The 24953-nt window shown below is 39.7% G+C and overlaps 1 protein-coding gene across 4 annotated transcripts; it reads left to right on the top strand.

Moving 5' to 3' along the window:
- The first annotated feature begins 7212 nt into the window (after positions 1-7212).
- LOC120531197 (gap junction gamma-1 protein-like) lies at positions 7213-24372 on the top strand. 4 transcript variants are annotated; one of them, XM_039756379.1, is made up of 4 exons: positions 7214-7455; positions 15505-15624; positions 20542-21713; positions 23576-24372. In XM_039756379.1, exons 3-4 carry the CDS (start codon positions 20564-20566, stop codon positions 23587-23589), a joined length of 1164 nt encoding a protein of 387 aa, XP_039612313.1. In that variant the 5' UTR covers positions 7214-7455; positions 15505-15624; positions 20542-20563; the 3' UTR covers positions 23590-24372. The 4 variants fall into 4 exon arrangements, with proteins under 4 accessions (XP_039612315.1, XP_039612313.1, XP_039612314.1 ...); XM_039756380.1 differs by lacking the exon at positions 7214-7455 and adding an exon at positions 7483-7656; XM_039756381.1 differs by lacking the exon at positions 15505-15624 and having other exon boundaries at positions 7213-7455.
- Positions 24373-24953: the final 581 nt, after the last annotated feature.

Here is a 24953-nt window from a genome sequence, read left to right as displayed (position 1 = left end):
TTTGCAAAACATTAGGATGTTTTTCTTTACACAGAGAACTATAGACACCTAGAATAAGTTACCAAGTAGGACTTTCAAAACTAGACTTGATGTTATTTTGGAAGAATTCATTGGATAGAACTGGTGAGTTTTGCTGGGCTGAATTACCTGCTCTCATTTAGATTGTTTGAATATGATGCTGAGTGCAAACTAACTATTTTTAAATGCCTTGCACAGCAAGCATTAGCCCAGACCCATTTTTGACATTTTTACTTTATTATTTCTAATGTTGCAGGCAAATAATCCATTTTGCCGTACGGGGTGACTGTTGGATAGTAAAAGAGGAAAATATGCAATTTCAAGGTAAATTTTAAACAGTAAACTAATCTGTAATTTAAGCCAAACAGAATGTTTATCTATTTTAAGGTAAACAAGTTTGAACATTCACCAATTTTTTTTTCAATGGGAGGTTTTGAAATTTCAAAAATTTGTACAGTGGGCTATATTTTAAATAACTTTGCATAAACTGAACTGTCCTCACATTTTGTAGAAGAATAAGTGTGTCAAATTTCAACAAAATAGGAGACTAGTTGATTGATGAGGATAGATAGACATGGCATTAGGTTCTTTCACATTATATATAAACACACTTAAAAGGATTAAAAATCACTTTTGATCTTGTGAACCCGTCTGATTTTAGATCACTATGAGAAGCTCTTGTCTCATGCACCCCAAAATCTATATTAATAATATTTTGATATGTACATGTAATTTGTGACGTGACTGGCTGACTGACTGATTTGTGGCATGCTATACTGTCCTATTTTGAGTGCACAATTCTTTCCTTACACAATTTTGATCACATTATTCATAGCCTAAGGACCATCAACTAAACTATAATATAAAGAATACACACTTTAAAATGATTTTTGTGACATATTATGTGTGAAAAATATATTGAAAGGTTGCTCATTTTTGCTAAACAAAAGATATACTACTCATTGTAGTAACTGGTACAGTTTTTGGTTTGCTACATGAAACAGAAAGAATGTTGTGTAAAGTGTAGTTCATTTACAGTAGAATAAAAAAATATTTTCTGCACATTAATCAACGATAACCTCAACAGGAAATGTATATCACTGAGCAACTTTCATCTTAATAAATTTCTTAACATTTTTCATGGCAAACAAAACTGACAGGTGTGAACTACTTAATGAAATAGACCTAAACTATTAAGCTACTAATTGGTGGAATGGAAAACAGGTAAATAAAAACAACACACTGCTAAAATTGTGTCTGCATTTATAGTTAATGGCCTTCTCAAAAATAATGTCATATAATGTTAAATAAATGCACTCTTTTCACTGTTTTTCCCATTGCCCTCTATTGCAAAACATGTTTTGGTTTATTCTGTAACTGTGGAACCCATTCTTCTTCTATATTTATGTCAGAATAACTTCTGAGTTTATATAATTTTCAGTTTGGCTTACCCCTAATTAAGGTCAAACATGCATGAAGCAATACATTTACAGAATTAAAACCATTAAAATTAAATTAATTTTTAATAAAAATGTAATTATAGAATTAAATCCAATATGACAACAAATGCTAGATGCATGCAATGTTCACATTTTAATTTATTGTACCTCCTAGATTTTTTTACTTTATATTTGGATATTATAATTATGACCCTATGTAAGTTTTTACTATTTGCTTGGAGAGCAAAACAAATCTAATATAAACTACTTATTTATATTCTAATGTTCAACCATTTGAGATTTTTTCACTCATCTTCATGCTCACTGGGATACTGAGGGTGTATATTACATAGGTTTACCAGACATTGTACCATGGGCAGTAAGGGAAAATAAGCCACAAGCACGAGTGCTGCCCTGAGGTATTGACTTCTTAGGGGCTATCTACTTGAAAACAATGTCACTTTTTCAAAGAAAGAATGTACACCCAGCAGGCAAAAGCAACTAAAGGTGTAATGAACAAAGGCAACAAAGGATGAGAGTGCTAGCTTCTACTACTGAGTTTTGATAACAGTCAAGTGTATTTCAGTTTTATTTTCTACACTAAGGATGGCACTGTGGCACAATGGCTAGTACTATTGCCTCACCCTTTAAAAGAACCTGGGTTCTATTCCTATAGGTTGTCACTGTCTTGCACAGTTTTTCTTTTATCCCCTTATCCATCTGAATTTCCCTAGCATACTCTGGCTTCCTCCCACATTATAAAGACGTGTTCATTTATTATGCACTTTTAAGTTGTTCAAGTGTGAGTGTGGGTGTGCTTTGCAATTGACCAGTATCCTTTTCAGGGTGAAGTCATGTCTTGTGCTCAATGCTAATGAGTTACCAGCTACTTACTCCATCAAACCTGACAAGGAAAAGCAAGTTCAGGAAATGAATAACATCTGCGCCCACAATGGGGCTTAATGTTTCTTTAAAAATATGGCATAACAGTTTTTTGATACTTGTATCCAATTTTTTTTTAGTTATCATTCGAACAATCAGCAAGGTATTCATATGTAGCATACTTCCACTTACATTAGATTTACACTATACTTTATTACTGATTTGTAGCACATTGTTTAGAATTGTTGTCTGATGGATCAATTATCTTGGATTTAAATCCCACATCTGGTGACTGTCTTTGTGGTGTTCGCTTGTTTTTTTCTGTCTGCTTCGGTTGTTTTCTATGTACTCCTATTTTCCTCTCATATACCAGAAAACATGTGTGTTAAGAAAACTCGCAATTCCATACAGGCCCACTGTGAGTGGGGGTGTGTGCAAAAGTGGATGCCATCCATCCATCCATCCATCCATCCATCCTCTTCCGCTTATGCGAGATCGAGTCGCGGGGGCAGCAGCTTGAGCAGAGATGTCCAGATTTCCCTCTCCTCGGCCACTTCTTCTAGCTCTTCTGGTGAAATCCCTAGGCGTTCCCAGTCCAGCCAAGAGACATAGTCCCTTAAACATGTCCTGGGCCTTCTCTGGGGCCTCGTCCCGGTTAGATGTGCCTGGAACACCTCACCAGGGAGGCGTCCAGGAGACATCCTGATCAGATGCCCGAGCCACCTTATCTGACTCTTCTCAATGCGGAGGAGCAGCGGCTCTATTCTGAGCCCCTCCTAGATGACTGAGCTTCTCACCCTATCTTTAAGGGAAAGCCCAGACACCCTGCGGAAGAAACTCATTTCAGCCTCTTGTATTCGCGATCTCATTCTTTCGGTCACTACCCATATCTCATGACCAATAGGTGAGGGTAGGAACGTAGATCGACTGGTAAATTGAGAGCTTTGCCTTACGGCTTAGCTCCTTCTTCACCACAACAGACCGATGCAGAGCCTGCATCACTGCGGATGCCGCACCGATCCGCCTGTCAATCTCACACTCCATTCTTCACTCACTCATGAACAAGACCCAGAGATCTCGCTACCAACCTTGAGAGGGCACTCCACCCTTTTTCGGCTGAGTACCATTGTTTCAGATTTGAAGGTGCTGATTCCCATCTCAGCCGCTTCACACTCAGCTGCGAACTGATCCAGAGAGAGCTGAAGATCATGGCCTGATGAAGCAAACAGGACAACATCATCTGCAAAAAGCAGTGACCCAATCCTAAGTCCACCAAACCGGACCCACTCAGAAATTTCTGCACCTAGAAATTCTGTCCATAAAAGTTATGAACAGAATTGGTGACAAAAGGCAGCTCTGGCGAAGTCCAACTCTCACTGGAAACGGGTTCGACTTACTGCCGGCAATGCGGACCAAGCTCTGACACCAGTTGTACAGGGACCGAACAACCCTTATTAGGGGTCTGGTACCCATACTCCCGGAGCACCCCCCACAGGATTCCCCGTGGGACACGGTTGAACGCCTTGTCCAAGTCAACAAAACACATGTAGACTGGTTGGGCAAACTCCCATGCACCCTCTAGGACCCTGTTAAGGGTGTAGAGCTGGTCCACTGTTCCACGACCAGGACGAAAACCACACTGTTCCTCCTGAATCTGAGGTTCGACTATTCGACGGACCCTCCTCTCCAGGAACTCCAAATAGACTTTTCCAGGGAGGCTGAGGAGTGTGATCCCTCTGTAGTTGGAACACATCCTCCGGTCCCGCTTCTTAAAGAGGGGGACCACCACCCCGGTCTGCCAATCCAGAGGCACCGTCCCCGATGTCCATGCGATGTTGCAGAGGTGTGTCAACCAAGACAGTCCTACAACATTTAGAGCCTTGAGGAACTCTAAGCGTATCTCATCCATCCCCGGGGCCCTGCCAGCAAGGAGTTTTTTGACCACCTCGGTGACCTCAGTCCCAGAGATGGGGGAGCCCACCTCCGAGTCCCCAGGCTCTGCTTCACCATTGGAAGGCATGACAGTGGGATTGAGGAGGTCTTCGAAGTACTCCCCCGACTGACCCACAACGTCCCGAGTCGAAAGTCAGCAGCACACCATCCCCACCATATACAGTGTTGACACTGCACTGCTTCCCCCTCCTGAGACGCCGGATGGTGGACCAGAATCTCCTCAAAGCTGTCCGAAAGTCGTTCTCCATGGCCTCCCCAAACTCCTCCCACGCCCGAGTTTTTGCCTCAGCAACCACCAAAACCGCATTCTGCTTGGCCTGCTGGTACCTATTACAGTAGTTGCCTCCAGAGTCCCACAGGACAAAAGGGTCCTGTAGAACTCCTTCTTCAGCTTGATGGCATCCCTCACCGCCATTGTCCACCATCGGGTTCAGGGATTGCTGCCACGACAGGCACCGACCACCTTACGGCCACAGCTCCGGTCAGCAGCCTCAACAATAGAGGCATGGAACATGGCCCATTCGGACTCAATGTCCCCCACCTCCCTCGGGACGTGGTCAAAGTTCTGCTGGAGGTGGGAGTTAAAGCTACTTCTGACAGGGGACTCTGCCAGACGTTCCCAGCAGACCCTCAAAATATGTTTGGGCCTACCAGGCTTGACCGGCATCCTCCCCCACCAACGAAGCCAACTCACCACCAGGTAGTGATCAGTTGAGAGCTCCACCCCTCTTTTCACCTGTGTGTCCAAGACATGTGGCCGCAAGTCCAATGACAGGACCACAAAGTCGATCATTGAACTGAGGCCTAGGGTGTTTTGGTGCCAAGTGCACATATGAACACCCCTATGCTTGAACATGGTGTTCGTTATGGACAATCCGTGACGAGCACAGCAGTCCAATAACAAAACACCACTTGGGTTCAGATCGGGGGGTGCCATTCCTTCCAATCACGCCCTTCCAGATCTCATTGTCATTACCCACGTGAGCATTGAAGTCTCCCTGCAGAATGAGGGAGTCCCCAGAAGGTATGCCCTCTAGCACCCCCTCCAGGGACTCCAAAAAGGGTGGGTACTCCAGACTGCTGTTTGGCGCACATGCACAAACAACAGTTAGGACCCGTCCCACAACCCAAAGGTGGAGGGAGGCTACCCTCTCGTCCACTGGGGTAAACCCCAATGAACAGGCTCCAAGTTGGGGGGCAATAAGTATGCCCACACCCGCTTGGCGACTCTCACCGGGGCAATTCCAGAGTGGTAGAAAGTCTAGCCCCTCTCAAGGAGATTGGTTCCAGAGTCCAAGCTGTGCGTTTAGGTGAGCCCAACTGTATCTAGCCAGAACCTCTTGACCTTGCACGCTAGCTCAGGCTCCTTCCCCTTCAGAGAGGTGACATTCCACGTCCCAAGATCCAGCTTCTGTAGCTGTGGATCGGACCGCCAAGGTACCCGCCTTCAGCCACCACCCAACTAACACTGCACCCAACCTCCTTGGCCCCTCCCATAGGTGGTGAGCCCATGGGAAGGGGGACCCATGTTGCCTCTTCGGGCTGTGCTCGGCCGAGCCCAATGGGTGCAGGCCCGGCCACCAGGTGCTCGACATCAAGCCCCACCTCCAGGCCTGGCTCGAGAGGGGGGCCCCGGTGACCCGCGTCCGGGTGACGGAAAACACCGTCCAAAATTTTTATTCTTCATAGGAGGTTTGATGAACTGCTCTTTGTCTCATCCCTCACCTAGGACCAGTTTGCCTTGCCATATCCTAAATTGAATTAGGTACAGTATACTCGACAATGTTCTATTTTATTAAAACACAAAATTACATAAATCTGAACAAAAATAAACCATTACCTACACATAAATACACAGTATGTCTACTGTTTTTTGTATTACTTATTAAAACATCAAAAAATCAAATTCCAGACTACTAGTATTGTACTATATTATATTATATTATTATACTATATTATATTATATATATTATATTATATTATATATATTATATTATACTAGTACTGGCCAACCATCGGTACTACAGGCATTCTGCAATGTACCCCCACGCAGACCAATGACTACATTTCTGGAAGAGCACCACACAGGTCTAACAATGGATCCGTCATTGGCCATAACACAAACAATACACAGTCCCAAATCAAGATGAGTAACAAAAAAAAAAAAAATTCAAAATGGCACTAACACCAAGTGCCATCACGGGATACCAAAAAATTAAAGACAGTGAGAAAACCATTTTGTCATTCAAAACTATTGCTATAATTAAAAAAGCAACATGAACAGCCTTTGCAGCAACTCTAACTAAAGAGTGTTAAAATAATAAGCCGTCAGTGTTCATGCAGATTTAATAACTCAGCAGAGATCTATAATACTAAAAGGTACAGTAGCTCATTAGAGTTTTGGGTTACACACTTACAGAATAAAACTCTTGAGACTGAAAACACTGGGTAAGATCATCTGGGCTGTATGGTTATCACCATCAAAGAGAAATAACCTATTCCCCATTTACAGCAATACCATGTATTAAAAAGTATTTATCAGTGGATCTATAAATATTTATTTCCATAAATAATTATTTCAATTGATCACCTTTGCCTATGTGCTTGCAAAACATCAATTATTTTGTAACACATGTTAAATTGCATGAATTCTGTGTTTTAACTTTCCTTATTTACATATCCTACAAATAAATAAAACGGAACTTATAATGGGCTGGGCACTTATAATGGGCTAGGCAGGGAGAGCAATTCTTTGTGCCCGCATCAAATATTAATAATTAATGATCACCATATCTACACTTCTTTAGTAGTAGAAAATTGGTGCGCCAGTTGAAATTGGAGTTTAAGAGGAAGCCTAAGGCGAAAAGCAAGAGGGGTGCGGGTAGGTCTCAGATTTCAGCTTCTGGGCCCCTTTAATGGGGAGCGGTGTGGGCAGTGAGAAAGGGGAGGAGGGAGAGGGATTTTGGGAGATTTCTTTGTCTCTTCTGGATACCAGAGTGGGATTGGAGAGGTCACATGGGCGGCATAAAACCCTCAGGAGGGCTCTTTTGTTATTAAGAAAACAGGAGTAAGGTTGGCGGGTTCGGAACATTTTGGTACGCGGGGTCTTTGGGCGCCAGGCATATTGCCAGAAGACGTGAGTCGTGTTGAGTCAGTCTGAAAGGTAAGACGCGTCACACTACTCTCTTTGATATTTTCCTCGCATTTGCGTCTGTCTGGATGTGTCAATTGAGCAAAGTCAGCTTCCCGTAGAAAACGGTAAACTCTTGAGAGGAGCTGAGTTTCAGGCGGAATAAAACACCCGTGGCGAAAGGGAAAGAAATAAATAAAAAACATGATCTAGTTTGAAGTGAAGATGAAAACGGTGAGTAAACGGGGCCGATAAACGCCGAGCATCCCCAGTCTAATCTGGCAGGATGCTGCCTCATTTGGTTATTAAACTGTCGAGTTTGTAGCCCTTTCTCAGTGACAACTTAAGTTTTAGGTTTGTTGGTCTAAGTGTAGTGAAACACCGCTTAGCACGTGTAAACCTGTTTATCCAAAAATACCAACGGCCACTTTGAAAACAACATAAAATAATGCGAGGGGCGCGCGCCTGCTCACTGGGCGGCGTGGGTATTTGTGGTGTTAGCTGGCGTGGGTTTCTCGCTCCAGTTTACGGTCGGTCACAAGTCGGGATCCCCGTTAACTCCGGATATTCGTTTTTCTTTTGAATCCTCTGGCTTTTACGCGCCTTCTTCACACGTGGGCTGATTGATTGATCGGTCTGTCTCTGTCGTTACTTGACGCTCCAGTTTGAATGAGGTTAGTCGTTTGGCTCGTAGTGTGGTGACTGTCGTCGATTGGTGGTTTTATTCACTTACGGCTCTAATTTAATAACACTCGCTGTCAGTTTAAATATTGTGCATTTTTTTTCATAAATGCTTAAGTACACTATGTTACTCGACAGTGAGAGTATCTGTGTACCGTTCCCCTTTTTTGCTCAAATCGTATTGCCTCACTTAGTATTATAACTTTTCAGCTTGGACTCGAACTCTCTTCTTCGATACGTCTAGCTTTTCATACAACAGTGAACACATGGAACTTTGTATTAATGTTGTTTTAACTCTGGTATGACTTATATTGCATGGCATACGTAACGCAGGCACTGTAGTGAGTTGGACATTCTTCCAGGGTTTGTGAGGATTTTCATCCCATCCTAAAGAGGTTTATTTTAGTAAAATGTTCTCGAAGTTTGACGACTTTGGATGGCTGAGTGTATTTGGACATTGACTGGCACCCCGTCCTGATATACTTTATTTTGTTTGTTTTTCTTCCGCGAACGTTTCTGGTCCCCCCCCACCCACGAGATGGAATAATCGGGTCCATAAAACGTATGTTCTCAATTATACGGTTTCAGAATGAAGAAGCATAACCCTGCAGCAGAATGTGAAAGGCTCAGACGAACCCTGGACCTGAAGCTTGCTCATATTACAGCAGTTAGTTGACAATTTACATGTATATCTTTGATCCTACAGGCTCACAGAGAGAAATGCAAACTTCTCACAGTCTGCCTGATAATAAATCGCTCAAGGCCCTCTAGCTGCAAGGCAAAGCCATTTAGCACGGCGTATTTGATGTGTGTGTATATATAATATGAAAAGAGAAATTATCGTATTTATACGATCTAGAAAGGTATATAGGGGTGGATTGTATACAGTATGTATATTGTGCTTAATCCTAGTCATGCCCTTTAATGGGGGGGGCGGGGGATTTTAAACTCTTGTATGTACCCTTGTATGTTACAGTAGAATTACCGCAACGCATTCTAAACTCTCCTAAAGACTCGGTAGCCAACCCTTGTACGAAATGAATGCAGTCAATTAGAAAAGAAATGACGACAGTACATGAAATGCAGGAGACAGAAATTGTGACTGGGGTTTCTTTATTAATGTAAAGGAGTCCTTTCAATACTGAGTTTTGCTTACCCAAATCCACATTATATCTTCACATTCTTACAGGTGAAATGTCAAGGACAGACAGTATGAACCTGATAGCCTAATCACTGTTTCGGGATGATGTTACTAAACATAGTTATCTTATTAAAAAAAAAAATGTTCTTGAATTGCACATAGGAGTTTGAACCAAGTTGTTTTTCTCTGCTTGAGTCACCTTGTTCTTCCTTTCCAATTTTTTAATAGCATCTTAAAATCCTTCATGGTTTTTACTTAAAGGAAATTATTCTTTTCCTTCAGTCTTGCCATAACTTGAAAAACATTGTCTTCAACCGTATCTTATTTCTCAACTAGAGCATTTTTTTTTTTTTTCCTTCACTCTGACTCACATTGTTGAATTATGCCTTTGTTAAGGGTATTGGCAGTATAATTCTTCTGTGATGTTCGTAGAATTCATTTCATTGTTAAAGAGAATATAGTGATGATGGTGGTAACTTCAGAATAGGTAAACATATTACTCTTTGGCATATATATATCAGTTTTCCTTTCACAACTGTCAGGAAGGTTTGATTTCTATAACATAAATCAAAACAACGTGTTAGTAGAAAGCATCCAAATTCATGTTTATGAAGTTTAAATGTGAATGAAAATAGTTTGGCTTGTACACAGTGTAGTTCTAATGCTTAATGTTCTATGCTGTATATGGTGCTGTCTTCCTTAACTAATACTGCAAATTCTAAACCTTTTATGAGCTAAAGTTCATAATCAGTCTTTTGTATTTGTCCAGGAGAAGTTCAATAAATTGCACCATGAACTTTGCTTTGTGATATTTACTTAAGGAGGTGCTTTTAACAGTAGATTTCAGTTAGACTTCAAAACTTTTTTTGCTATTAAATATTTCAGTATAGTTTCAAATACTCGTTACTAAATTGATGATGCATTACTCTCTATTTATTGTTAGGATTAACAATCATTTTAGAGCCTAACTCAAGCTAATTGTAAAACATAGAATTCAACTTTTATTAGTAGCATTCTAATTTGGTGAAAATCGGGGCATTTTTGAGACTAATTCTTAAAGAGAATTATTTTTTTTTTAATTCCTGAGGCCTAGTTTTATTTATTTTTTGGAAAAGCAAATGATTTGGACTTAATGTTTAGGGAAGGATTAGCAGGCAATACAAAAGCTTTTCTTAGGAAGCTAATTACTACCTCATGACTTCTTTAGTATTGTATTATTCATGTTTGACTTAATCTGAAGTCTTAGTATTTGATCTATGAATAGTCATATTTACAAAAGTAGTTTGGTTATCCAGTACTTATGTTTCTTCATAATAAAATTATGTTGCCTACTCTAGTATCATGTTCTGTGCTGAATTTTCATTGTGTATATTTAAGTGTAGTTAAAAATGTATTTTAAAATTTTTTGTCAGAGTATGCAAGCTGCAAACAGACATTAAATCATTTTGCCTATACACTGTATTTATGTATAGAAGGCACACACTAACTCATGAAAGGCCTTCAGAATGTTATTTCAGTAAATTAACCTCCTGCTTTATTACACTACTTGCATATTGTTGTAGGAAGTCTAGGATGTTTCCTTTTTGTGAGAATTATTTACAGTACAATTTTTGAATTGAGAGCCTATAAAAATTCTGATAAGCATACACAGGTTCAAATATGTTTTACATATGAATGAAACCGTAAGAAAATTTTAATATCTCAATTATAGTAACCAAAAATCTTGGGTTTTGATATTCTTAGTATTGCTAAAATGTGCTGAAAATGTGCTAATACACAAGGGTTGCCAAAAGTATCAAAGCCAAAGAATCAATTTTAATATTTTTAAAATGACTTATTTTTTTTCAAGGTATTGATGCTACAACATACATTACAGGTGCCGGTCATAAAATTAGAATATCCTGACAAAGTTGATTTATTTCAGTAATTCCATTCAAAAAGTGAAACGTGTATATTCATTCATTACACACAGACTGATGCATTTCAAATGTTTATTTCTTTTAATTTTGATGATTATAAATGGACAACTAATGAAAGTCACAAATTCAGTATCTCGGAAAACTAGAATATCAATTAAGACCAATGCAAAAAAATGATTTTTAGAAATGTTGGCCAACTGAAAGGTATGAACATGGAAAGTATGAGCATGTACAGCACTCAATATTTAGTTGGGGCTCCTTTGGCCTGGATTACTGCAGCAATGCGGCGTGGCATGTAGTCGATCAGTCTGTGGCACTGCTCAGGTGTTATGAGAGCCCATGTTGCTCTGATAGTGGCCTTCAGCTCTTCTGAATTGTTCGGACCTGGCGTATTGCATCTTCCTCTTCACAATACCCCATAGATTTTCTATGGGGTTAAGGTCAGGCGAGTTTGCTGGCCAATCAAGAACAGGGATACCATGGTCCTTAAACCAGGTACTGGTAGCTTTGGCACTGTGTGCAGGTGCCAGGTCCTGTTGCAAAATGAAATCTGCATCTCCATAAAGTTCGTCAGCTGCAGGAAACATGAAGTGCTCTAAAACTTCCTGGTAGACGGCTGCGTTGACCTTGGGCCTCAGAAAACACAATGGACCAACACCAGCAGATGACATGGCACCCCAAACCATCACTGACTGTGGAAACTTTTCCCTGGACCTCAAGCAATGTGGATTCTGTGCCTCTTCTCTCTTCCTCCAGACTCTGGGATCTTGATTTTCAAAGGAAATGCAAAATTTACTTTCATCAGAGAACATAACATTGGACCACTCGGCAGCAGTCCAGTCCTTTTTGTCTTTAGCCCAGGCGAGACGCTTCTGATGCTGTCTCTTGTTCAAGAGTGGCTTGACACAAGGAATTCGACAGCTGAAACCCATGTCTTGCATATGTCTGTGCGTGGTGGTTCTTGAAGCACTGACTCTAGCTGCAGCCCACTCTTTGTGAATCTCCCCCACAGTTTGGAATGGGTTTTGTTTCACAATCCTCTCCAGGGTGCCGTTATCCCTATTGCTTGTACACTTTTTTTCTACCACATCTTGTCCTTCCCTTCGCCTCTCTATTAATGTGCTTGGACACAGAGCTCTGTGAACAGCCAGCCTCTTTAGCAATGACCTTTTGTGTGTTGCCCTCCTTGTGCAAGGTGTCAATGGTCGTCTTTTGGACATCTGTCAAGTCGGCAGTCTTCCCCATGATTGTGTAGCCCACAGAACTAGACTGAGTGACCATTTTAAAGGCTTTTGCAGGTGTTTTGAGTTAATTAGCTGATTAGAGTGTGGCAGAGACCGAGATGACAGTTCTTTCTCACAATTAAAAGAATGCAAACATATCTTCCTTTTCAAAGAATGCGTGTCAGGAGCAGAGAATATCAGAGAGAGAGATCAAGAGAACAGCAAACAATCAATGCATGCTTTTGGGCTTTTAATTATGCCGAAGCACCCCGATAAAGCAGCATTTTTTAGAGGAGCGTCCGTATCCTCTAGGCAAACGGCCCCTCTGCTCACACCTCCTCCATCGGGCGCAGAGAATGTCAGAGAGAGTGAGAGAAAAGCAATCAAGCACCGCGCGGGAAGCATATCGTATATCATTGAGGAGTTTTATTTACTATGTAATATGTGCTCTGTTTGGGTAGCTTCTAAGCCATCCGCCAATAGCGTCCCTTGTATGAAATCAACTGGGCAAACAAACTGAGGAAGCATGTACCATAAATTCAAAGACCCATTGTCCGCAGAAATCCGCAAACCAGCGAAAAATCCGTAACATATATTTAGATATGCTTACATTTAAAATCCGTGATGGAGTGAAGCCGCGAAAGTCGAAGAGCGATATAGCAAGGGATCACTGTACTGAATTTGGGACTTTCATTAGTTGTCAGTTTTTATAATCATCAAAATTAAAAGAAATAAACATTTGAAATACATCAGTCTGTGTGTAATGAATGAATCTAATACACAAGTTTCACTTTTTGAATGGAATTACTGAAATAAATCAACTTTGTCAAGATATTCTAATTTTATGACCGGCACCTGTACATATACATTTCTGTTTCACTCTAATTTTTTACATTTGAGCCTCATAGACAATCAGTCCACATAGCTAGAGTTTTTGCCCCAATTCCACCTACTCACAGATGTTCATAAGATTACAACTTAAGTGGTGCTTCAGCTGATACCAGTGCATATGTATAGACCAAATATCTGCCTGATATTTTCACATTTGATTTTTTTTTTGTCTGCATCTAGTACAGACAACTGACTTTGCCAGAAAAGATAGCATTAGAAGTTGGGATGCTTTCTGTCTTCACTATGCTAGAGGACTGCTTTTGAGAGCAATGCAATAACCACTGTTATATAGTCCCTGCTTGCTTTAATCTGCTCCTGTTTCAGAGTCTGCATCGGTGAAGAGGTATTGCTATCTGAAGCACACATTCTTACATCTGAGTTTTGTGAGAGCTAAAGTAAATGCAGCTTACAGTTCCCAGTAGCATTTGAGTATATCATGAATACTGTTCCAATACAATAAGTTTGCTTTGATAGTTCCAATAGATTTCAGTTTGAAAACAATCCTTTGGATGCAGTGGTGCATTTATGGAACAATATTGACATTCGCCATATTCCAATGATGCAACTTGCTAAATTAAATGTGTTTGTGAAACACACAACCTGTGGTTCCAGACAAGTTTCACGTATAATAACATCTATTTTGTGCACAAGAACTTTACCTACAGGTAGTGAATTACAGTACTGCTAAAGTGCAGTTGGTTACTCGTATTATGCTTTATAGTTTTTTCTATCATATTTTTAAATTTCTTGCTTCTGACAAGACATTTTGTTTAGGTTTGTATTTCATTTCAGCCTTATGGCATGTCATACAGTACGGTAGGGCTGTCAGATCGACCATGGCTATTATACAATCAGATGCAATTTAAATTTATTTAGAAAGGGTTTCTTGTATGAAGGCAAAAACTGGCATTCAGTCGTCAGTTTGTTTTTCCCACACTAATTTTGGCATGAAGTTACTCCAGATTTTGCAGATGTGTTTTTGCACGTACAGTGGACCTCGGTTCACGAACGTCTCGATACACGTACAAATCGGTTTATGACCAGAGTTTTGGAACGAATTATGATCATGAACCAGGGTTCCACTGTAATTTACATGATCAGCCATTTTGTAATTGTAAATGGTTAGCCCATGTTTATTAGTGAAACTTGCAGCGAGACCTTCAGTGTTTTTGTTTCTTTCTTTTTTATCACACGTGTATTTGAAGCAGTGTTTTTGAACATTTTTAGTGCCCTAAAAGTATCATTTTGGATTTGATTCAGTCTCGCTTAACCTGAGATAGATGGAATGTAATTTGTCCCCAAGTGGAAATTTTACTTTTTACATAAGCTCTTTAAATAAATATTTATCAACTTGCTTATCTACCTATTTAAATATACATACATCCTGTGGTCTGAACACACACTGGAATTACTATAAAACAAGAAAATTTCAAAAGAAAGAAGTTCTGACTTGGCTGTCAGAATCATGGTGAGGCAAAACAACAATGGTCAGCATTAGCCTTAAGAACTTAAGAACTGACTCCAGCTTGTTATTTCTTTGAGTGAAACAGGTCATAAACTGATAGAAATTTGTCATTTTTTCCAAAATCACCGCATACTATATATCTACAGGGTCTGTGTGTCATCATTAAAGTGTTGGTGACAGTATTAATTATTTTTGTTGCTAGGTTCCCTATTTGTGGAGAGAGAAATATAAACATTAATAAGGATGATGCACTTTATCTCTCTGGGCAAATGTTGTGAATTCCAATAGCCAGAATTTTAATGACTGAATTGCAAACTGTAGTTTTAACTGTAATGTTCCATTTTACATAATTGTGCATTCACATAAATCACCTATCCCCCTTCTCTCTCTGCTTGGATAAGATGAAAACAGTGTCCGATATATTGGGTTGAAACCAGCTCTCTGTAAAGCACAAAATACCATTATACATTACTTGTATGCTCAATGTTCTGCTATAAGCACAGATAGATCATCCATTTTATTGACAGTGATCAGTCATTGCCCATTACAATAGATAGTAGACCAGTTCTAAAACCTTTACGCTTGGCTTTTACTCTTGCGCCTGCTCAACTCTCTCGCTCTTTCTTAATCTGTGGACAAACCGCTCCTGTGGTAAAGTATAACTGAGCAGCTTATTGGCCCATGAGTGCAGTCCAAGTAGCCGATTACAGGAGTATTTAATATGCCCTGCTTTCATTTTCTCAATGTCTCTTGCTCTTTCAGGTGTTTCAGACGTAAGGCAGCCTTCAGGACCTTTTCGTGACTCCATCGCAGTTTGCAGCCTGTTTTGAAGTGCATTCTTGCGAAGCGGACACCTGGGTTTGCGGACATTGCAGTTTATTGGTAAATTTTAAGATTTATCCAATTTCTAGTTGCAAATATTAGTGACAAGCCTGAAAGCAGATCTGTTCTAACTGAGACTAAAGTTCAGAAAGAAAGAAAAACAGTGTGAGAAAAAAGGTGCTTCTGTAAAAAGGCCGTTGCACGTCGCTCTGAAGTAGATCCTTGACTGTGTAATGCTAAGACCTTCTCTTTAAAGCAAATAGAAGATAGCTGTCATTATTCTGATTTTACCTTTTTATTACAATACTTTAAAATTCTGGCTTTAAAGAGCCAACACACTGTGTCATAAAATTAGTCTCCATCTTACATGGCTGCCAGTTTGAAACATAATTTGTAGAACAATTAAGTGAAATTAAAATATTCAGGCCACCCATTTTAAAATATTAATTATATTTAAATATTGCTGCATCTGTAAAGAAGAAAAAATGGTAGACTGTGCAGACTCCTATCTTGACATTGACGTTAACTGCTGCTGCCCGTGGGACCCCTCCAAAATAATGAAACAAGCCCACCTTTGACCTGCCTGCATCTTTCTTGCTTATTTTACTTAGCTTGCTATTCTCACCCTGTCACGGTCTTCCTAACTGATCTATATTCTTTGTGGTCATTGTTAGGACAACAAACTTTAAAAGCAGACACGAGAAGGAGCTTAAACCCTTACCAGCCATATGTGCAGGCACATCAATTTGCTACATTATTATATTTTTACTTTTTCACTTGTGGTGCAACTGAGCAAATTGCTAAATTCTTATGAAAATGTTTCATGGGTCTTGTAGCACTGAGCTGGTATCCCTGTGCTAAAGATGTATTGTGACATGTATTTAAATAACAGTTGCCCAACTACTGCAGGTGTTTTTTCTGCTGGTGTTTATTACAGTAATGACCACATAGCAAGAATAGAGTTTAAAAAAATAATTTTGGCTAATTTGACAGCAGTACAAGTCCACATTTTGTATTGTGAAATTTGATGCAACTACTTGAGTGTTTTGGGGATCTAACAATTCAGTTTTGATTCTAGTTTGTTCTCTCTCTCCTTCCCCCCCTTATTTTGTCATAGAAAATTTGTGTTCTTAATTGAAATATTAAATGGGTCAGACAGTAGCCTAAACCGGAGAGACAGACAGTGGCCCTATTCTGGGAGCCTGGAGAACAAGACCTAACTATCTAGAAACATGTATTTAAGGTATAGTGAATGAAAGAGGCAGGAGTCCTAAGAATAAAGGTTGATGTCAAAAGGCAGAATGGCAAAGATGAGTTCAGGAACAAGCAGAAAAGGTCAAAATACCAGAGAGAGGCCAATGTGTAAAGAGAGCAAACAAAGAAGTCCTTATGCTGTCTAGGTTCAATTTCTTGTAACTAAACTCCAAAAGATTTTTTGCTTTCTATATGAATCCAAAACATGAGTGAAGTTCTTGCCATGCCTTTTTTTTTTTTTTAAATATGGAGTGCCAAATAAACTCAAAACATTATATTACAGTATTACATGCCCAATCATAAGAGAAGCAACTAATGTCATTGGCATAAACAATGTGGAAAGTTTCATGCAAAACTAGCACAAAATACTAGTGCCCACAAGTAAAAGAAACAAAAAGACAGCACTTTATTGACATAACCGTCCATAACTTTTGTAGTTTGTGAAGTACATACCGGTATACATTCAATAAATTCACAAAAAGTGGAAAACTAAGATTATAACCATATGGTTCAGCAATGAAGGTAGGTTGTATCCTTGTCAACTTAGTTGGACATATCGTTGGTATGAAACAAAAGCTTATTTGTCAAATCCTGATCTTGCCCAAAGTGCCTGAATCTTTCTCAAAACAGCAGCAGCAGTATTCACAAAATAAGATTATGGGCACATTCTTGTAGGCAAGAGGTTGCCTTGAAGTTAGGTGAGCACTGAGGCAAAAGCAGAGGGTGTTTTTTTTTTTTTAAAAAAACATGTAGCAACTTGACATTTCTAATTCTTGAGGTGTAATTATAAGTATGATTACCATTTTACTCTAATTGTACTACTTTCTTACTAAAACTACTTCTGTATGATAAACACATTACAACCCCTTAAACTGAAAATCTATCAGATATTCATAAAGTCTTTTAGGGAAGATGTAAGGCTAAGACGCTTAACAAGTTATCAAGTAAAATAGACAAAGTAGAGTCTGCTTTATTAAAGAACAAAATAAAAATTACTGAATTCATTAAATTAGCTTTTCTTACCATTTGTCTATTCACACAAAGTAAGGACTCGTTCATTCTCTTAGTTTGTTACTCCAACTTTCTTTAATGTAAAGGCTAATCTGGACCCATACACCCCAATTTCTCTCGATGGTAATGTGTGCTCTGGATTTAACGGAGTTTGCTGCAAAAAAAAGACGTGTGCTGGCTGAACTACCTAATGCGCACCTTGCTTAAAGGAACACTAAAAACAAATCACTGTAATGCTTACAAAACCATATGCTGAAAAATCTGTTTTATGAACTGCCAACTTGGGTGGGGTGATGGCTCTGAGGCTAGGGATCTGCACTGGTAATCACTCAGAAGGCTACTGGTTCAAATCCCGTAAACTCCAAAGTGACTCTACTTCGTTGAGCCCCTTGAGAAAGGCCCTTAACCTGCAACTGCTCTGTCCTGGCATCCACCCCTGTATGTAGGCCCTTCAACCTGCAGGGAAAACCTGGGGGTTGGTGGCAGAATTGGCACTCCAGCCACCATAAACCTTACACTGTTCCATTCCATCTGAACTAGTATGTGCCAAGGTGTCATCCATTTCATGGCTGCCCTTGGGTCCTAATTTGGGATCCTGTGGTGGGTGTGGCAACATGCTGAATTGGCGCATGCTCCTAACCTCCTTTCCAACTTAGCAATCATTGATCTAGTGCAGGGATATTCAGTTACAAATTCAGTTGGGCTAGATTTTCAGACTAAGAAATTTAGCCGGGTCAGACACTTTCAGTGACCATTAAGCAGCAGGTGGTAATAAATTTTAAACCAACATGAATGTAAAAAATGCTTCTTTGTTTCCGTTTTAAATGTGGTCACATGTGACAGAGGCACTTCAAAAGTACATAAAAAGTAAAAAAATATAAGTGAACAGAATTAGAGGTAGTAGCAATATCTTTTTCGACTTTCGAAATATTAAAAAAAAAAAAAAAAAAACACACATTTTGGTCATATCTGACCTAGGCACATCCCAAAAGTGCATAAAAACAAAATAATTCACCTTATTAGCTATAAAATTTATTTTCCTTTTGAATTAAAATAAATTATTTTGGTCATATAATCCAGTCACATCACAAAGTGCATTTAACAGAATATAGAACTGTCAATATCAGTGCACAAACGACAAGCATGACATCGTATTCAAACATGAATCCGATGTCTACTGCGCACGGAGGAAACTGAATCATTTTAAATTCCCATGTGTGTGACTCGCAGTGCCTTTTTTGTGAACAAAGTGGCGATACACAGGTTGCATTTGAATCAGGTTTGAGGTCCTGTGAAGATAGAATATATAGAGGCAGAGAGTCCTAGTGCGGTTTTGTTTATTTGGTGAAAAAAAACACTACATTTAAAAGGTGAAATTTAAAAATTGTCAAGTATAATAGTTTACATTTATTTACCACTTTACTCACTACTCAGTGCTTTGTGAACTCCACGCTGGGAGAAACCAGGAAGCAAGCCCATAATCTCCTTATTACAAGGCAGCGATGCTACTATCACACCACCCAAGTATGTGTACTATACTGCATAACAATGTGCTTGATAGTTTAAAATTCCAAATACAGTACAGAATTTCCGAAATTGAAGAATAGTAACCACAGGTTAATAACAAGCACTTCATTCAACAAAAAAGTTATGTGGTCATGTAAAGCAATCAGTACTTTGATTTAGCTTAAAACAAAATTCCAAACTTTTTGCATGTTTTCATCAAATGCAGTCTTTCTAATTTTGTTCTTTTGCTTTGCATGTCAATGGCTGATCATCGTCCTCATAACAGCCATGAATCCGCAGGACCAAAGCATACAAGTAGAGGGCCAACCAGTCGTATGAAGAAAAATGTGACGTCTGCTTGTTGGGATCGAGGTTCTCATTGGACTAACAGATTCAGTTGTGAAAACCCACGTTTGCATTCACTTGATTTAAACTGGAATACATCTAAGACTCCTCAAACAATTGAATCATTTAATACACAGTCGATGCCATGACCAGCTGTTGCGGCAGTGCTGTTCAGTACAAGGTACCAACACGTACCTTCACAAAAAAAAATGTATATACAGTATTCTGCAGACTGCCACTACCTCATCTACATGCCCAACAACATGCTGCATTGTGGGTTAAATGTGGGTTCAAGGCACCAGGGAGTATTGCATTCATGGTCTGTACTACTGTAGGAATTATTGAAGGTTTGCTAAATGTTTTTTTTTTTTTTTTTCCCCCTAAGTTTTCTTCATGTTTCTGGTGGGACCACAGGCTGGGCCACTAGGAGGTTGCTTCTGGTCCGCCTGCGGGCTGCCATTTGAATAGGCCAGATCAAAGTCTTTTCTAATGAAAATCTGCTGATTTTTAGATCAGCAGCCCATTGATTAAAGCATCACTACTTAAGGGTGTTTTGTTGGGTTTAGGTTTTTATTTTAGCGGTTATGTTTTACCTCTAAGGATGTTGGGTGTCTGAACACTGCATACTGCATTTTCAAGTTGGTTGATGCGTTGCTCTGTTAGACCTCCTATATAAGAGCATGATTAGATTATAACCAATGATCAGCATTTTAGTCTGTAAGAATGAATGTTTGTGTAAATTTCTCTGCATTGTGTTTGTAGAACTTATACTGTAGGTGAAGCTACAGTTACTCCTAAATATGATGTGCTATATGACTACTTATGTGTTTTTTCTGTGTTTTTTTTTCCCTTCTATTTTAGCACCTGATGCTATAGCAAAACAATGAGCTGGAGCTTCTTAACCCGCTTATTGGAAGAAATTCATAACCATTCCACTTTTGTGGGGAAGCTATGGCTAACCATACTTATTGTTTTTCGCATTGTATTGACGGCTGTTGGAGGAGAGTCTATCTACTATGATGAACAGAGCAAGTTTGTTTGTAACACGCATCAACCTGGTTGCGAGAATGTTTGTTATGATGCCTTTGCACCGCTGTCTCATGTGCGTTTTTGGGTATTCCAAATAATTATGGTATCCACACCATCAATCATGTACCTTGGCTTTGCAATGCACAAAATTGCCAGAACAGGAGATGTAGGACAGAGCAAAGTCAAGAAGCGCATGCCAGTGATCCAGCGAGGAGCAAGTAGAGATTATGAGGAAGCTGAGGATAATGATGAAGAAGATCCAATGATATTTGAAGAAATTGAACCTGAAAAAGATGATAAAACGTCAAAGGCAACTGAAAAAAAACATGATGGGCGTCGCAGGATAAAGCAAGATGGGCTAATGAAAATTTATGTCCTACAGCTTTTGTCTCGTTCAGTATTTGAGGTGGCATTCCTTTTTGGCCAGTATATATTGTATGGATTTGAAGTAGCTCCATCGTATATCTGTAGCCGCAGCCCCTGCCCTCATACTATCGATTGCTTTGTCTCAAGGCCAACAGAGAAAACTATATTTCTTCTTATTATGTATGTGGTGAGTGGACTTTGTCTGCTGATGGATATCTGTGAAATGATTCACCTTGGAATCGGTGGCATTCGGGATGCACTTCGTAGCAAATCTAGAAGACCTCCACCTGGGACTAATATGCGATCATCTGTGTCTAGACAGCTACCGTCTGCACCTCCAGGTTACCACACAACTCTCAAAAAGATGCCCAAGGCTAAATTATCAGGTGGACGCAAGTCTGAGTTTGCTGATAATCTTGGGGATTCTGGTCGTGAATCATTTGGGGATGAATCTTCTTCAAGAGAGCTGGACAGGTTACGCAAACACCTGAAAATGGCCCAGGAACATTTGGATATGGCTTTCCAGCTGGAAATTAGCAGTCCATCTCGTAGCAGCAGTCCAGAGTCAAATGGTACTGCAGTAGAACAGAATCGTTTAAACTTTGCTCAGGAGAAAGAGGGAGCATCTTGTGAAAAAGGTGGGTGTGAATGAATGAATGAAATATGGTATTCTGGTAAGGTTTTTACTTCTAGTTTTCATGATTTTGTTGTGGTTGTTAAAATTGTTACCCCTCCTTTACGTACTGTCTAACCAGTAGCCAATTTAATCAATCCAGAACATGAAATAGGATTATAGTTAACACAATTTCTGATTTGAAGCTCGGCAAGATCTGATATTTGAGTCTTCATTGCAATGTAAGGTAGTATTCACTAGTAAAACTTGATACGTCTTTGAGCATTGAAGTGTCAGAACAGGTAAAACCCATTACAGGTAGTCCCCTAGTTACGGACATCCGACATACGAACGGGGCCGCAGCTGCTCCTTCAGCTGTCTGGGGGACATGACGCAGGCTCCTCAGTAACTGCGGCTCCGTCATCTTTGGCCTGGAGACTCTGCAAGCAGCGGCTGGAGGGGGCGATTTCGCTACTCGCCCAGTGTAGTGTCCCTCGGGTTGCTCCGGTTGATAAATGGGGTTGATGGGAGCCACACCCCCATCAATCTCAGTGGGTGGCTGGGTCCGTGGGTAGTGGTGATCCAGGGTCCATAGTTGCCGGGGCCAAAGCTACCATTCGTGTGCAGGATGGAGGTTTGATGGGGCGGTTCGCTGCCCGCCTGCCACGACTCCGCAGCTACTGATCCTGACTGCCCAGTTCGTTCTCGGTGGGTGGCTGGTAATGCTGCAAGTGGTGACCCAGTTGTGGCTGAACGGAGGCCATTGAGGGTGAATGGGGCGACGGGGGGTAGCATCGTTTAGTGTGCCTCGGGTGGCTGCCTGTTAAATGAGGAGGGTGGCGATTCATTACCCGCCTTTGTCCGCACCCTGTTCACTCTCAGTGGGCAGATGCTGTAGGCAGCATACTGTATGCAAGTGGAGGTGACTGTGTGGTGGGCGAATGGTGAATTGGCCCTCACTGCCCCCATTCATTCTCAATAGCAAGCCTGCTTGTACTGTTGCGTACATAGCAGGAAGTTGTCTCTCCTCAGTATATCAGACGTGTTGACGATGGGTGCCTTCCTGCTGTGATAACGTGTGCAGAAGAGCTCATCTTAACCTTTTGTCGTCACCCTTCAGCAATGTCTCTAAAACACAAATCTGATGCAAGTCCAGGGGTTACAGTAAAGAAGAGAAAAACCATCACCATGGAAAATAAGATAGAAATAATAAAGTCAGAAAGAGGTGAAACTCCATCATTCATTGGCATTGGTTACAGTCGGTCAACAGTAGAATTTATTAAAAATAATGTACCTGTTCCGACATACAAATTCAACTTGAGAACAAACCTACAGTCTCTATCTCGTACGTAACCCGGAGACTGCCTGTACTACAAAAACTAATGGCATCCCAGCTCATTTGATAGGATTAGTTAAGATTACATAAGGTATTTACGTGTAATAAAAACAGATGATAGTAACTAACATGAAATGTGAAATGCACAGTACTGATAGGGGAACAATATTGTAGCCCCTTCAAGTTATTTTACTTCCAACATGAGAATCATTTGACTTGTATTTTTGATTTATCACCATTACCCATATATTGAAATAGAATGCTTCTATAATATTTTGAAGTTAATTCATACTTAAGATTTTTATATGAGAAAGAAGGTGAGTTTTATATTGGTTTTGTAGCTCTCGTTTAATAAGTGTATCTGCCCAGTTTGCTAACTTTACTTGATCTCCTTGTTCCCTTAAATCTGAATCTGTCAAAAGTAGTTTTGCATTTGGATTGTTCATTTTAATATTTATTTTAAAGCATGATGATATTGGTGCATTGCTTGTTTAAACTGGAAAAGAATAGTGAAATTCCCAGTAGTGACATGTGTTTTTATTACTTTTTAGGAATCCGAGCATAATTCTTCTTGGGCAATAGAATACTTGCATGACCATCGCCAAGGAAGCATAACTTTAAGTCGCTGGAAACATTATGTTTAAACTTTTTAAAGAGAATAATGTGCATATTTTTTAACCAGAATATTTAAGTGCAATGCAGCTTGTATTTCTGGAGTAAAACCTCAAATGTGCACAAGAAGTAATAGATGTTTGGCAGCACCATCTTGAAGATCTGAGGTGAAGTTTGAAGTGGCCTGCACATTGAAGGGTCTGTTCTGGACCATGCAACTAGGACTGAATGCTTTCTGAGCCATCTGTGCAAAGATTTGTCCAGAGTTTAACAGGAAAGTTCTGACTGTTTCAACTCAGGGTTGCCTGAAGTGCTGTTCAATTTATATATTCCTTAGTTTAAGGCACTGTGTTTCTGTTTACATTTTTTTTCTCTCCATTCCAAATAAATGTGGTTGTCATGCCTAAGATAAAAGCAACTGTTAATCTAGGTTACATTTTTGTATATATTTGTACAATTTTCTGCTTTAAAATGTATTTGAAAAGGGGAGATTTGCAATCTAAAATGACACCTGGGCTTTACTAGACAAATCACCTGAAATGGCTATTTTTCCATCCTTGGATCGATATGCTAGGGCCTAATACTGTGTAGGATTTGATTGTGAAATGGTACAATATTGTAGCTATTTGAGTTTTGAATCGATAAGATCACAAACCATCTTAAGTAGCTCATATAAACTGGACATTGAAGTTTACCAAAATAAAAACGGAATGAATATTTACTTGAGGTAAAAATATTTGTAGTTTGTATGCACCTCTTTGTGTATTTTTGTTTGTTTGTTTTATGCTTATATACTTGTTAGGTAATTGCAGAGGTGTTCAAGTGAGGTATTATCTGTGCAAGGGTGAATATGAGTTCAACAAAACCCTACTCCTGCCCCAAAACTTGTCGTCCTCCTCAAGAAATTCAAGTCAAGAAATTGAAGTTGACTTGAGAAACATAAGCTTTTTTTTTTTTTTTTTTTTTGCTGTACCTCTGAAATGTAAAAGGTCAGCACAAATGTTCTCGTGCCTTGTTGAATATTTCAAATCTGGAAAATGCTTGAACAATTTCATAGGTTTCATTCTTAACATTTATTCTTATGTGTGTGTGTGTGTGTAGTTGGGATTTATTTTTTACTACTTGAAGTCTTCCATCTTACTGGGGGTGGGGGTTGTAGTAGTATGATCACTTTACATTTACAATGGTGTATTTTTGTAACTTCATTAGATACAAGCTGGAAAAGCTGTTCTTTGAGCTTTCTATATTTGTATGTTTTGTATTAAGGAATTTGTTAATTGTATGTTGACACATTTTGACAAGAACACAGTTTTGTGC

The sequence above is a fragment of the Polypterus senegalus genome, chromosome 6 (assembly GCF_016835505.1).
Source record: "Polypterus senegalus isolate Bchr_013 chromosome 6, ASM1683550v1, whole genome shotgun sequence".
Taxonomy (NCBI): Eukaryota; Metazoa; Chordata; class Cladistia; order Polypteriformes; family Polypteridae; genus Polypterus; species Polypterus senegalus.
This window is presented reverse-complemented; position numbering and strand designations above follow the sequence as displayed.